The sequence below is a fragment of the Ovis canadensis genome, chromosome 24, assembly GCF_042477335.2.
Source record: "Ovis canadensis isolate MfBH-ARS-UI-01 breed Bighorn chromosome 24, ARS-UI_OviCan_v2, whole genome shotgun sequence".
NCBI lineage: Eukaryota > Metazoa > Chordata > Mammalia > Artiodactyla > Bovidae > Ovis > Ovis canadensis.
Window position 1 is genome coordinate 50,494,708 of NC_091268.1, and position 14,906 is coordinate 50,509,613.

Here is a 14,906-nt window from a genome sequence, read left to right on the forward strand (position 1 = left end):
GGGGCGTGGGTTTGATCCCTGGTCAGGAAACTAGATCCCACATGCCACAGCTAAGACCCAGTGCAACCAAGTAAATAAATAATCATTTAAAAGAGGAAAGGGGGGCCAGCATCTTTTCTTCATCATCAATCCATTGGTCACCCTCTAGCACAACATTTAAAAGTAGCCTCTTGCCTTCAATTTTTAATGGATATATCCATTTACTTGGGCTTGCCAGGTGGCTCAGTGGTAAAGAATCTGCCTGCCAAGCAGCAGATGCAGGTTCGATCCTTGAGTCAGGAAGATTCCCCTTGAGAAGGAAAAGGCTACCCACTCCAGGATTCTTGCCTGGGAAATCCCATGGATAGAGGAGCCTGGTGGGATACAGTCCACTGGGTCGCAAAGAGTTGGACAAGACTGACCGACTAAGGAGCAGCAGCAGAATCCATTTACTTACCACTCCTCCTGCAGAATGAGTATATCAAAACACTTGTATACAACGCAGACCCCAACTAAAGAACACCTACTACTAAAAAAAAATGATGAAAATCAAAAGTCGCTATTTGGCAAACACCATAATAATAATTATGGCAAGCAAGAATCCTCAATGGATGCTAAAATTACTGGGAGAAAGGAGGAGGAGGAACAGCGTATCTGTCTAGACTCCAAATGTCTCCCCACAATATACTCATAAATGGCAAAGGGAGAAATAATGACACAACAGTGGAGAAACCTGGCTGAGACACCACCTTAACCAAGTGATCAAAGTCAACATCAGCAGTATTGATGCTATGTACCTCTTCATATGTGCCCCAAGAAAGGTACAACATGCCTTTCACAGTCTCCTCCCCAAAAATGCATAATCTCCATCAAATAACTGGCTAGTACTTTTACAAGTGCTGAGGTCATGAAAGACAAAGTAAGACCAAGAAATGGCCCCAGACTGGAGGAGACTAAGGAGACAACTTAAATGTAAAATGGGGAAAATAAAACCAGGAAAATGACATGAGTAGGATGGTTGGTAAAATTTAAATAATGTCTTAGTTTACAGTATTATGTCACTGTTAATTTCCTGGCCTGGACAATTGTACTATGGTTGCAGAAGATATTAACCTTAGGAAAAATGCTAAAGATTCAATGTCTGTGTTTCCCCCATCCCCCACCTCTAAATTCTTATGTTGAAACCTAATCCCGATGGTATTTGAAGGTGGGGCCTTCGGGAAGTGATTAGGTCATAAAGGTGGAGCCCTCATGAATGGGATTAGCACCCTTTTAAAGACCCCAGGGAAGATACATTGAGAAGAGGACTGTCTATGAACAAGGAAGAGAGCTCTCTCCAGATAATGAATTTGGCAGCACATTGACCTTGGACTTCTCAGCCTCCAGAACTGTGAGAAATAAATGTTTGTCATTTAAGCCCCCCAGTCTATGGTGGTTTGATACAACAGCCCCCAAAATGGACTAAGACAGGGAAGTTGATGAAAGGAAAAGCTACACAGAAACTCTGTTTACTAGTTTTTGCAACACTTATGTAAATATAAATTAAACTTTAAAAAAAATTTGAGAAAACACTTGTAAAATTGTTAACATATATATATGATAATGTGATTGAAATATGATCTGGAGTGGCTAAATTAGGCAACCACTTAAATACCCATCAATTGAGGGAATGGGAAATAACTGATGATGCTCTTCTACAGTGGAATACTACACAGCTGTTAAAAATGAGGTGTCTCTATGGGAATAGATTGCAAAATATTTTTCCTGGGGGAAAACCAAGTTATAGAACAAAATAACATCACTTAATATTTGTTTAAGAAAATATGTTTACAATCAGGGACAAAGAGAATAGATTGATAGCAGCCAAGGGTGGGGAGCCTTGGGAGTTTGGGATTAGCAGATGCAAACTGGCATATACAGAAAGGATAAACAACAAGGTTCTACTGTTTAGCATAGGGAACTATATTCAATATCCTGTGATAAACCAAAATGCAAAAGAATATGAAAAAGAATATATGTATATGTACAACTGAGTCACTTTGCTGCACAGCAGTAATGAACACATTGCAATTCAACTATACTTCAATAAAACACAAATTTAAAAAGAAAAGAAATACATATGTTGTGGAGAAAAAATCTGGAACGACATTTTAACAATGGGATTATGGAAGTGACACTGGAAGAGGAGAGAATGTTCATTTTTTCCTTTACTCAGTTACTACCAAATGTTTGAACTTCTTTTTAGCAGTAAGGATATATCACTATCTTCATAATAAAAAAACAATAATAATTTTGGCCTAGGAGCATTCTCCTGTGGGTTCCATCAATTCATGCTGCAGGCTGATTCTGGGGTCAGCTCCATGCTGAGCCCTAGAGTGGGCAGCACCGTGCGGGCACAGGCCCCAACTCAGGGGCTCACTCTTCATCTTTGGTGATGAAAATATATCCAACTCATGGTGACTCTATGATGGTTAATTTTATGTGTCAACTTGGCCGAGCCACAGTACCTAGCTCTATGGTCAAATATGAATGGATGTTGCCATGGAAGTATTTCTTTAGATGAGATTGAGGGAGTGAACTTTGAGTAAAGCAGATTCAGTTCAGTTCAGTTCAGTTGCTCAGTCGTGTCCGACTCTTTGCGACCCCATGAATCGCAGCAAGCCAGGCCTCCCTGTACGCCTCCATAATATGGTGGGCCTCATTCAATCAGGTGAAGACCTTCAGAAAAAGACTGCCCTCCCTTGAAGAGGAGGAAATTCTGCCAGTGGGTTGCCTTCTGACCCCAGCTACAACAGCAATTCTTTCCTGGGTCTCTGGAGCCTACCCTGTAGCTTTTGGAAGTGCCAACCCCCACCACCACATGAGCCAATTCCTTAAAAATCTGTCCATCTCCCATATATATATCTACTACCACACACTACTGGTTCTGCTTCTCTGAAGAACCTTGCTGAAAACAGACCCCTCACTCAAATGTCCTCTTAGTGGAGGGCACAAAGTGTTCTCTTAACACAGAAGGGAGAGGGGTTTGGAGTTTGAGGAGGGTGATCGATGAGGAAGGGTCTTTGAAGCAGAAACCTAGAGCTGGAGATGAGTAGGGGTGACGGGGTAAGGAGTCCAGTTCCTGGAGCTGGAGCAAGACCTGAAGGGGAAGAGGACAAGGAGGCAGGCAAGGCTGGGTCTCAGAGTCCCTGGACGTCTAGTCACCCATTTAGACCTCGCTCTGTGAATGCCGAGGAGCTCCTGAGAGCTGGGAGTGGAGGACACTGCAGACAGAAGCAAGGCTGTGGAGGGGGCGGGGCTTGTGGGGGCGGGGCCATGAAAGGGGCAGGGCCGTGGTGGAGTGGGGCTGGGCAGAGGCGGGGCTTGGGTAGGTGTGGCTTGAAAGGAGGCGGGGGCTGTGGTGTGGCGGGACTTGAGGGGCGGGGCTGTGAGGCGGGCGGGGCTGGTGGTGGGTGGTGCTGTGAGGGGTGGGGCTTGAGGTGGGCAGCTCTTGAGAAGAGGGGCTTGTAGGGTTGTGTGTGTATGTGTGCGTGTGTGAATGGACTCGCCTGGCCCTTTTGCTCATCAAATATCCACTGGATTATGAGGATCTTTTAGCTGGGAAGCAAGTCCCTTTCATCTTTGCACACACATTGTCCTCATACTCCATACACAAAAGGTGCTCCATAAATGCGTGCCCTACTCTGTTTCCAGGCGTCAGCCCTCCTACCCCAGCAGCTCTGCTAGAGCTGGGTTCGCCCAGAGGAAGTGTAAGGAAAGGCAGAGCTGGCCAGCCCTGCGGCCGTTACCTCACGAGGTTGGCGCAGGGCCCAGGCCACCGGCAGCTCTGGTACACGCGCTGCACCACCGTCTCCGAGCCGTTCTGCACCTGGCAGGACACCGTCCGTGTCACCGTGTGATGGCACCAGTGCCTGTGGGGAAAGCGACAGTCACATCAGTCCCGCCCGTTGCTGGGGCATCTGACTGTGGATCAAGGCCGGCCGAGGCCAGAAGGGGCCCCTCCACAAGCCTGCAGCGCCACCGCTGCTGGCCAAGAGGACACTGAGACCCTCTGCCTCGGTCAAAGGGAGAGAGTAGCCACACCCCGTAGCCATCAAGCCCCCCCACATCATTCCAGTCTTCCAACAACTCCGTGTGAAATCAGGATGGGGCTGTACCCTTGCCAGGAAATCCCCCTCTGGAAGGGAAGACTGTCGGGGAGATGATCAGAACACACTGGAACGTGGGGTCATAGGGACAATCACAGGATGAGCATGGGGCTGTGAAACTGTGGGAACCCAGCAGAGCCCCCAACCCAGGTCCTAAGAAAGGGGAAAGATCAGAGTCAGCCAACCCAAAGTGTAGGGGCAAAGAGTGGACAGTCCGAAGAAGAGACAGCAGAGTGAGCAAAGGCAAGGAGCTGAGACCGACCGTCGTGGGTTCAGAGACCTGCCTGCGGCCAGCCAACTGGAGGAAGGGGAGGAGCCAGGAGACAGGAAGAGGCCTGGAACCTGCCAGGCTAGAAGTGGGTCTCATCCTGACTTTGGTGGGAGCCACTGAAAGACTCTGAGCTGTGGGCAATGACTCAGATGGCTCTGATTTCAGAAAAGCCCCTCTGGTGCAGTGTGTAAGAGCTGAGGAGGCCTGAGCTGGGACCCAGGGGGGGGTGGGGGTGCAGAACATGTGCAAACAATATGGTGATTGGATCAAGATGGCAGGCACCTCCCCCCTCCCATCTCCAGATCCTAGAAATTGAAAATCTAAAAGTAAGTCCCCCATGAACTCATCAAGATGGTGGCAGAGGAGGTCCCTTACTCAATACCCCCCAGTAACAATAATTTGGCAGTAGTCCTCAGACAAAAATGTCTTTGTGGGAGCTTTGGGACTTTTGCAAACTATTTATTTGATAAGGACTGATATCAAAAAATATAAGGAACTCATAAAACTCCATAGTAAAATTTAATAATAATCCAATAAAAAATGGCCAATGAATCTGAACAGACATTTTCCTAAAGAATACATGTAGAGTACATACCGATGGCCAACAGACACACGAAAAGGTGCTCAACATCAGTGTGTGAAAGTCGCTCAGTCATGTCCGACTCTGTGAAACGACCCCATGGACTGGAATTCTCCAGGGAAGAATACTGGAGTCGGTAGCAGTTCCCTTCTCCAGGGGATCATCCCAACCCAGGTCTCCTGCATTGCAGGCAGATTCTTTACTAGGTGAGCCACCAGGGAAGTCAAAGAATACTGGAGTGGGCGGCCTATCCCTTTGCCAGGGTGTCTTCCCAACCCAGGAATCGAACCGGGGTCTCCTGCAGCTGATTCTTTACCAGCTGAGCTACCAGAGAAGCCTCATCAGGGAAACGCAAATCAAAATAAGATATCACGTCACACCTGTTAGGACGGCTATTATCAAAAAGACATGAGACAACAAGGGTTGTTGAAGGTGGAGAAAAAAGGGAACCACGGTACAGTATTGGTAGGAAGGTAAATTGGTGCACCCATTATGGCAGGTTCCTCAAAAAAATTAAAAATAGAATTATTATATGATCCAGGAATCTCACTTTTGGTTTATCTATCCAAAGGAAACAAAATCAATATCCCAAAGAAATATCTGCACCTCCACGTTCATTGGAGCATTATTCACAATAGCCAAGATGGAAGCAACCAAACATCCATCGACAGATAAATGGATAAAGAAAATGCAGCGTATATACACAATGGAATGCAATTATTCAACCATAAAAAAGAAAGGAAACCTTACCATTTGTGACAACATGGATGAATCTAGAGGACATTATGCGAAGGGTATAAGTCAGACAGAGAAAGACAAATCTGTATGATCTCATTTATAAGAAGAATCTGAAAATGTCAAACTCATAGAACCAGAGAGGAGAACAGTGGTTGTCAGGGGAGAGGGGGATGGGAGAGATGGGGAGATGTTGGTCAAAGGATACAAAATTCCAGTTATAAGATGAATAAGTTCTGGGGATCTAATGTACAGTTTAGATCTGTACAGGGTGATTATGGTTCATAATACCATGTTGTACACTTGAAATTTGCTAAGAGAGTAGATCTTCAGTGTTCTTACTTGTGTTCTTCTACACATAAAGAAGGTAGCTATATGAAATGATAGAGGTGTTAATAATCCATGGTAATCATTTCACAATGTATATGCAATTAAATCATCATATTGTAAACAAAAAAAAATCAAGTTGTACAATCTAAATAAACACTTTTTAAATTTGTCAATCAGAATTCAATAAACAGATAATACAAATAAAAGAGTCCCTAGGAGCACTGGAAAACAAAAAGCAGTGGGACAGGTACTTTGAGGAATTTGAGGAGCTGAAAGCACCAGGGACTTAACTGAAGGAGGAAGCACAGTCCAAAACACACAGGGAAGACTGGGTTCAAGGTGGGTGCACTGTAGGAGCAGCAAATGTGGCTAATGGGATAGGGGAGGGGCACAGAGGACTGTCAGAGGGCCACAGTAGAAGGAGCCAGACGGGCAGGACCAGGATGCCTATCCTTGCTGGTCTCAAGAGTCAGGCATTGGTGTCACACAGATGAAGTAAGTTAGAAAGAGAAAGACAAATATGTATATTAACACATATATGTGGAATCTAGAAAAATGGTATATAGATGATCTTATTTGCAAAGCAGAAAAAGAGACACAGACATGGAGAGCAAATATATGGATACTACCGGGGGGAAAGCGGGGGGCGGGGGTGGGGGAGGCATTGGGAGATTGGAATTGACACAAATACACTATTGCTGCTATGTATAAACTAGATAACCAATGAAAGCATACTGTAACTCACAGGGAACTCTAATGCACTGTGGCGACCTGAATGGGAAGGAAGTCCAGAAAGGAGGGGACAGACGTATAAATAAGGCTGATTCATTTTGCTGTACATTGTAAAGCAATACTTCAATAAAAAATTAACTAACAAAAAAAAAGAATCAGGCATTGAACTCTCCTGTTTCGTGGCAGTTGTGATCAGAATGGGTGCCTCAAAGGCAGATGACCTCCAGGAAAAACTGGGACTCTCTCAAGGTCAGACAGCTGAATTCTTGAACATTCTTTATCCTCTACCTATCCCACCGATCCACCAAGAGGCAAAGCAGCAATGAACAGAGAAACAAAAACAGCTAATGGAAAACCCCAAATGCCAAGAATTTAAAACTGTTTAAGAAAAAAAGGCCAATACCCTGAAAGGCACTGACTCAACAGAGAATACATCACGATTCAAGAAAAAACAAAGAGTAAAGCAATTGGAGATACTTCCTTATGGAGATGGTTGTCTCCAGTATAATTAATGTCCTCAAGGAGACATCATTTTTCACACATAAGAAATACTATGAAATGAAAAAGTTAGATACCTTGTAAATGAAATATGACTGGGAAAAAAAAAAAAAGGCTCAACAGATGGGCTGAAAATTCAGAGCAGACAAATTAAGGAATGAGCTGATGAGTGGATGTGAGCCATGACCTCTCCAAGGATGCACTGCAAAGGGACACAGAGATGGAAAATGTGTGAGCAAAGGTGAGGTACCCAGAGGATAGACCAAGTTCCAACACCCATCTATTAGGGGAGACCAGAGAGAGCACAGGAATGTATAGACTTGAAGCAATAACAAAGACTACTTCCCAGAGCTGAAGAAAGACATGAATTCTTTTGCATGTGTGAATAATTTTTTCATTTTTAAATATTTTTATTGAAGTACAGTTGCTCTACAATGTTTCAGGTTTATAGCAAAGTGATTCAGTGTTTTAAATATATGTATACATACATATATATTCTTTTTCAGATGATTTTCCATGGATAGATCATTACAAGATATTGAATATAGTTCCCTGTGCTATACAGTAGGTCTTTATTGTTTGGTTCATTTATGTATAGTAGTGTGTATCTGTTAATTCAGATCCCTAATTTATCCCCCTCCCAACTTTCCCCTTTGATAACCACAAGTTTGTTTTCTATCTGTGTCAGTCTATTACTGTTTTGTTAAGAAGTTCATTTGTATATTTTTAGATTCTACATATGAGTGATATCCTATGATATTTGTAAGACATGAGTTTTTAATTCGAAAGGGCCCACTGAGTGCTAAGCAAGATGAACAAAGAAATGAATGAAAATAGAGTACATGCAAAAGTGAATCAACAAAATCAAACACAGGCTTTTAAAAAATCAAATAGACAAAATTTAGATAATTATTATTGAGAAACAACAAAATACATAAGTAGACACTGAGAACAAGAAAAAAAAATCCATATAGAGATTAGACATTGTAAGTAACTATTGTGTCTGATCGTGACATCAAAATTTTTCAAAATCTCGACAACTGGACAATTTTCTAGGAAAATATTTTGGCACCGTCAAAAATACCATGAAAGAACATGAAAAAGCAGTCAAAAGTCGATCCCTTTCCCCAAAGGCACCAAGCAACCTGGTTCTGTCACCAGTCTACTGCATGACTTGAAGCAAGCCTCAGTGAAATAGGAAAGTCTACCTCTCAGGGTTATTGTGAGGATTAAATGAGCAGGTCCAGGCTACTGGTGTGTGAACGACACGGCACTACCTACCCCAAGGTGTCATGACTGATTAGCTGGCCACTTGAACCCCACAATGTGCATAAAAGTGTAAAAATTGTCCTTCCTGTTTTTACAGATGGGAAAATAAGTAGTGGGAGATGAATTCCCACTGCCCATGACTCAAATCGGAGGCCGAGTTGGGAAAGGAATCCAGCTCTCCTGCCCAGGGTTGTACCTACGCAATACAAACCACTGTCTCTGCCAGTTACTCAGGGAAGCCGGGCCTGGACCCTTCCTCCATCTCTACCTGGGAGCATCAGCAAGAATCTTGAGGGTTGAACTGCTGCCCAATCCAAGGACCATGCTCCACCCTGAGAGTTGCCCCTGGCGATCTGGAACAAAGTCCAGCCACTCCTGGGTCAGCGCTTTCTATAGGGAAATGAGCTATGAATTGGAAAACATTTTCAAATGCCTCGATTCATCATCTCCAGACATTTGATCTTTTAATGGGCTGCAAATGGCTTCCCAAAATCAAAACCTGGCCAAAAACAACCAAGAAGGCAGGCAGAGACAAGGAAGGAGGGCTCCGGGTCTTTTCAGATGGAATTCTAAACCCTGTTCATCTCCAGGCTCCCGAGGTTCTGGGGAATCTTGGGAGGACACACTCTGCCTTCACACGGGGTCCCCCTTAGGATCCCCAGGTCCTGAGTATCACACCTATGTGGTGGGTGGCATCACACCACCACCCACCCTCACCCCCACCCCTGACCATGATGAGTGCGCGATGGTGGGTGAACAAGGCTGTATGGGCTACAGAATGACTCCACCCAGAGACCAGCTTGACAGCAGAAGTATAACTCAACTCGTGACTGCGCAGGAAGGACTGGCCCCGGGGCACAGAGTTTGGGAGTGGCAGGGCTGGTCTTCAAACTGCCTAGGAAGTGAGGGCGGCCTCAGCAGTCTCCATCAGGGTCGGGGGAGGGGGGATGACTGGCATTATTTGGGGACATCATCTCAGCAATATCCGTTCAGCATTGCCATCCACCCTCTGGTTGAGTTTTCATGGAGGGTCCAGGAAGGGAAACTGACTCCCAGCTTTGGGGACAAACCTGCTCTCCTCCAGGCTTGTTTCCTTAGGAGAGGCCCAGGGCTACAGTCTATAGGGTCGCAGAGAGTAGGACACAACTGAAGCGAATTAGCACACGTGTGCACACACACACACACACACACACACACCCCACCTCTGATGCGTGTTAGTCTCTCAGTCGTGTCTGACTCTTTGTGATCCCATGGACTCTAGCCCACCAGGCTCCTCTGTCCATGGGGATCCTCCAGGCAAGAATACTGGAGTGGGTTGCCATGCCCTCCTCCAGGGGATCTTCCCAACCCAGGGATCGAACCCAGGTCTCCCACATTGCAGGTGGATTCTTTACCATCTGTGCCACCAGAGAAGCCCAACCTACCCCTGATGGAGAAGAGCAATTGACTTGGCCCTGCTCCACCTGGCCCCCAGAGGGGCTGCTCCCAAGTAGCTTTCGCCACGCTAAGTGTCTGGCTCTCTTGATTTGGTGAATTGTGTAATCCTTCGTTGAGTCCTTTGGGAAAAACCAGTGCTAAATGGCTTTAGGAAACCATGTCATGATGAAACGGAGAGGTCTTTAGAATACCCCCAGCCCATGCCCTCCTCTTAACAGGACTAACCAACCCACCTCTGATGCTGCTTTACCCGGGAGATGCCACAGCAGCGCTCCCCGCCTTAGCCCTGGGACCCCCTCCCCGAGCAACCTCTGAGCCCCAGTCCTGTCTGAGCTTTGCTTTGGGACCTGATCTCACCTCCCCCACCGACCCCTGAGCCTGACCCAAGCCTGGGGGCATTGACAGTGCCCTCCTTCCCACAAGGACCACCCGGTCTGCCCCCATGTTCCTGCCCCCACACGCTGCTCCACCCCCATGTGACATCACCTCAATGCTTCCTCTTGAGCCCCCAACATATGTGCCCCACTTGCACGGACACACCTCGTCACAGCCCATGAAACACCTCAAGACACACCACTGCGATCCGTCCACGACTGAGGCCATTGCCCTCCAGCCCCTTCTCGCTCCATCTTGGTGACCAGCTGCACTAAGCTTCCGGTCCCCTTACCCAGAATCCCCAGGGGGAAGCTGCCCCACCCTCCACCTTCTCCCTCCCTCATGCTCCATGGCTGACCAGCCCTACACCGGGAGAGTCCTGCCTGCACCCCGGCCCTGGGCGGAGGGTCCTGATTCCCACAGTCCAGCCCCTGCTGGTCTGCCAGTCTCCCTGCAGTCTCCCCAAAGTGCCACCAGAGGGCGCTCCCCAAATCACAAATCTGGCCCAGTCACCACCTCTTTGGAAATCCTTTCTTAGCTCCCCACCCCTACGGTTCCCACCCACCTCCAGGGTGTTACCTCCAAGCACGCTCCATCTTGCCATTTACCCTGTCACTCTGTCCTCCCTGGCATGCCTTCCCACCTTCTTTCATTCAGCCAACTCTTACGCTACCAGCCTGCAGTCAGGCTCCATCCCCTCGGGGAAGCCCTCTCTGATCCTCTGCCCCACAGGGCCCCCTGCACGCCTGTCTTAGCCTTCATTGTACCTGAGGACCACAGACTCCCGAGGACAGTGGGCTCGGGGCAGGCCCTGTAAAGGTGTCCTCATCTGTGTGACTCCAAGCCCCACATCCCAGAAAGACCGTTTCCTGTCCACATTCGCTCACCCTGAGCTGCTTCTCCGGCTCAGCCCTGTGGGGTTTGCTCCCGTGGCTGCAGCCACTTACCTCGAGGCTGGGGGTGTCCTGTTTCAGGCCCTTCTCCAACTGGCCCTCACTGTTCTAATTACCTGACCACACCCTGCCTGATCAATTTCAGGGGGGACCAATGCTGGGGGGTGGGGTTGCCTGCCAGCTGGGCTCAAGAAACTCTGTGAGAACTGAAGTTTGTAACCTGAAGGCCACAGCCAGATGGATGGGTGATTTGGATGATGCTGAGGCCACATTTGTGACACAGAGCCCACAGAGCCTGGGCTGGTCCCCAGAGAGTTGCGGGCAGAGGAGCCAGCTCCCAGCCCCTCCCAGGGGCAGAAAGAACAACTCTGGCCCAAACAGAGTCAGCCCAAGGGTCCTGAGCACACGGAGACCTTCTCCTGTAGACAGAGTTGGCCCAGCCCCTCAAGACTTGTTTCATGGCTGACAAAGCAGTTTCACACACTGTCGTAGGCTGACTTGTATCCCCACAAATTCGTATGCTGAAACCCTAACCCTAGTTATCTCAAAATCTGACTGTATTAGAGATAGGATCTTTTAAAGAGATAATTACATTAAAGTGAGGTCCTTACAGTGGGTTCTAATCCATATGACTGGTGCCTCTATAAAAAAGAGGAAATATGTGATATGAACAGAGGGGGGCTTCTCTGGTGACTCAGATGGTAAAGAATCTGCCTGCAATGCAGGAGACCCAGGTTCGATCCCTGGGTCAGGAAGACCCCCTGGAGAAGGGAACGGCAACCCACTCCAGCGTTCTTGCCTGGAGAACCCCATGGACAGAGGGGCCTGGCAGGCTACAGTCCACAGGATCTCAAAGAGTCAGACGTAACTGTTGACTTTCATGAACAGAGGGAAGATGACTGAAGACACAGGCAGAAGGTAGTCATATGCGAGGCCTCAGGAGAAAGCACCTTTGCCAGCACCTTGACCTTGGACTTCCAGCTTCCAGAACCATAAGGACAGTAATTTCTGTTGTTTTAGCGGCCCCCGTGCGGTACTTGGTTATGGCCATCAGGGTCAACTCACTCACATACATGACCTTGTTCAACTTCTCAACAAGTCTCAGGTAGGAATCCTAACAAGAAGGAACCCAGAGTGCAGGGGAGATTCAAAGTCACACAGTGATAAGTGATCAGTGTAGGTTCTTTTTTTTTTTAATTGAAATATAATTAACCTACAATACTATGTGTTTCTGGTGTACAACAGAGTAGTTCAATATTCCTACACCTCACAAAATGATCACCATAATAAGTCTTGTGACCATCTGTCACTATGCAAAGTTTTCATGACATCATGGACTATATTCCCCGGACTGCACATTCTATCCCTGAGATTCATTTATTTGGTAACTGTAAGTTTATCCCTTTTATCTTGGGTCTTGAAGGGCAGCTTTCTAATTCCAAACGTCAGGCGGTGTCCACGTGGCCATGCAGAACAGCGGAGAGTTAGCAAATACCGCATACTCCGGCAGGCCGTCAGGGGACCACCTCACATGCCAAACAGCAGGCAGAGGGGCTAGCCCCTGCCTCTTGTGTGAAACCATCGGGACAACTGCTGAGGGTGATTCAGGCCACAACAGGGCTCACGGGGTGGGCTCCAAGTGGGTCCTGTCCCCTGCCCCCTCCCTGCTGCGGTTACCTAATCAAGACCTCCTCACACAACCCTGGGCAGTCAGAACTTCTATCATGCCAGTTTTCCAGGTAAGAAAGCCAAGGCATATCCTAGGCCACCCAACAAGTCAACGGACAACCCAGATTCAAGCCCAGCCCTTTGCCACCTGGCTACCCTGCTGGCTTGATCTGAAGCTCACCCTGAGAGCCTGGGTCTCTTCATACAGGGGTCTGTCCACCTGGGGCTGTGCTGCCAGGAGGGGACGGGGCCGCAGACCATGATGGCCGGAGGCAGCAGGGTACGCGGGGGGCAGGGGTGGGCGTAGTGCTGCTGAAGGAAACTGCGAAAGCCCGGGAGTTGGCAGATGCAGAGGCCTAGGTCCTGGGAGGGAGTCAGGATCCAAGCTAGACCTCCCCAGCCCATAGCAAGGAGCCAAATCTAACAAGAGGAAACACGACCAGGCAAACGTGGAGTCCGGCACTGCGGGCCCCAAAACCCAGCGGACGAGCCCCAGATGGGGTGCAATGGTTCTCGCCAACAATAAGTTCACTGTGAGTCAGCAGAGTGTGCGGTCTACAGGAAGCAAAGGCGATCTCAGGCCATCTGAACAGCAGAATAACGTCAAGAACATCCCTGCTTGCCTCTGCACCAGCCCAAATACAGTGGACCCTGGGCTGTGCCACCCAGAGCCCCTCAATGCAAGGCCTTTAGCCCCAGGTGCTAGAAACACTGCCAGGGGTCATTCACCCTCGGCTGCCCAGAACCACCTTCCCCAGGTCTTGCCGGGGCCCTGTCCAGTGTCTGCTCCCTGCACGAGATGAAAGGCCCAGCCATATGGACCATGGGACAAGTGGGAGGGCCATTGGAGGCACAGGGTCCACATCACAGCTCAACTTCTCCCTCTAACTCCTGCTTCTGCCCCACCCCACGCCCCGCCCCAGCTTCCACAGGCATCAATCTTAAGAGCCACCCCCAATACACATCCTCCTTCTTGGACCCCGTCTCAGAATCTGCTTCCTGGGGACTGCACCTGGTGTCTGCTGGAGCCCCAACAGGAGAGGAACAGACTGAGAGGAGGTGTGCTGGGAGGAGAGGGCTGCAGGCCGCCGTCCTGTGAGCAGGGGACGACAGGGCTGGGAGCAGGGCAGGGCTGAGGACCAGTGAGCAGCCAAGGGCAGGCCACAGGTCAGAAGCCCACGATCTGGGGAGGGAGAGGGGAAGCCCCTGCCCCTCGGATTCCCACCTGCCCTCTCCAGTAGGTGAGACCTGTTGGCAACGGATCATTCAGACATATTCAGATATATGGGCTTCCCTGGTGGTTCAGTTGGTAAAGAATCTGCCTGCAATGCAGGAGACCTGGGTTCAATCCCTGGGTCGCAAAGATCTCCTGGAGAAGGGAATGGCAACCCACTCCAGTATTCTTGCCTGGAGAATCCCTTGGACAGAGGAGCCTGGCAGGCTATAGTCCATGGGGTTGCAGAGTCAGACTTGACTGAGCAACTAACACTTCAGATATATTGAGTAGAAATAAGCTGAGGGCCACAGTGGGGTGGGGCAGCTTGGGAGCCCAACTCTCCCCCCAGAGATAAGTATAGGGGAGCCAGATGACCCCTTGCTTGTGGGTCCACCAAGGGCCCAGAGCAGGGTCAGAATATGGAGACCATCACAAGATAGACTTCCATGGAGGCTGGGGAGGTGTCTGCTCCCAGAAGGGTGGGCCACGGTGCAATGAGCTGCCCATATGGTTGTAGTGGGTGCCCCGTCCTGGGAGGTGATGGGCGAGCAGAGGCAGGACACCCACTCAGTGGATGGAGGGTGAACATACACAGCTAGCCCTCAAAGAGCTTGGAGGAGACTCACCCTATTGGAAAAGAGGGGGTAAGACACAGAAGATTTTTAAATGAGATGGGAACCCGGTCAATGGGGTTCCAGGAGGACCAGCTGGTGGCAGAGGCCAGAGGCTGAGCCCATTCGGGATAAACAGGCACAGTCCTTGAAAGCATCAGCCA

At 48.7% G+C, this 14,906-nt stretch overlaps 1 protein-coding gene across 2 annotated transcripts in view; it reads right to left on the minus strand.

Annotated features, from left to right (window-relative positions):
• Positions 1-14,906, minus strand: part of COL26A1 (collagen type XXVI alpha 1 chain) — a 166,364-nt gene that overhangs the window by 117,997 nt on the left and 33,461 nt on the right. For both annotated transcript variants that reach the window (XM_069571386.1, XM_069571387.1), the window contains exon 2: positions 3,768-3,890. In XM_069571386.1, the coding sequence (XP_069427487.1) occupies positions 3,768-3,890 (123 nt within the window). The remainder of the gene's footprint in view (positions 1-3,767; positions 3,891-14,906) is intronic.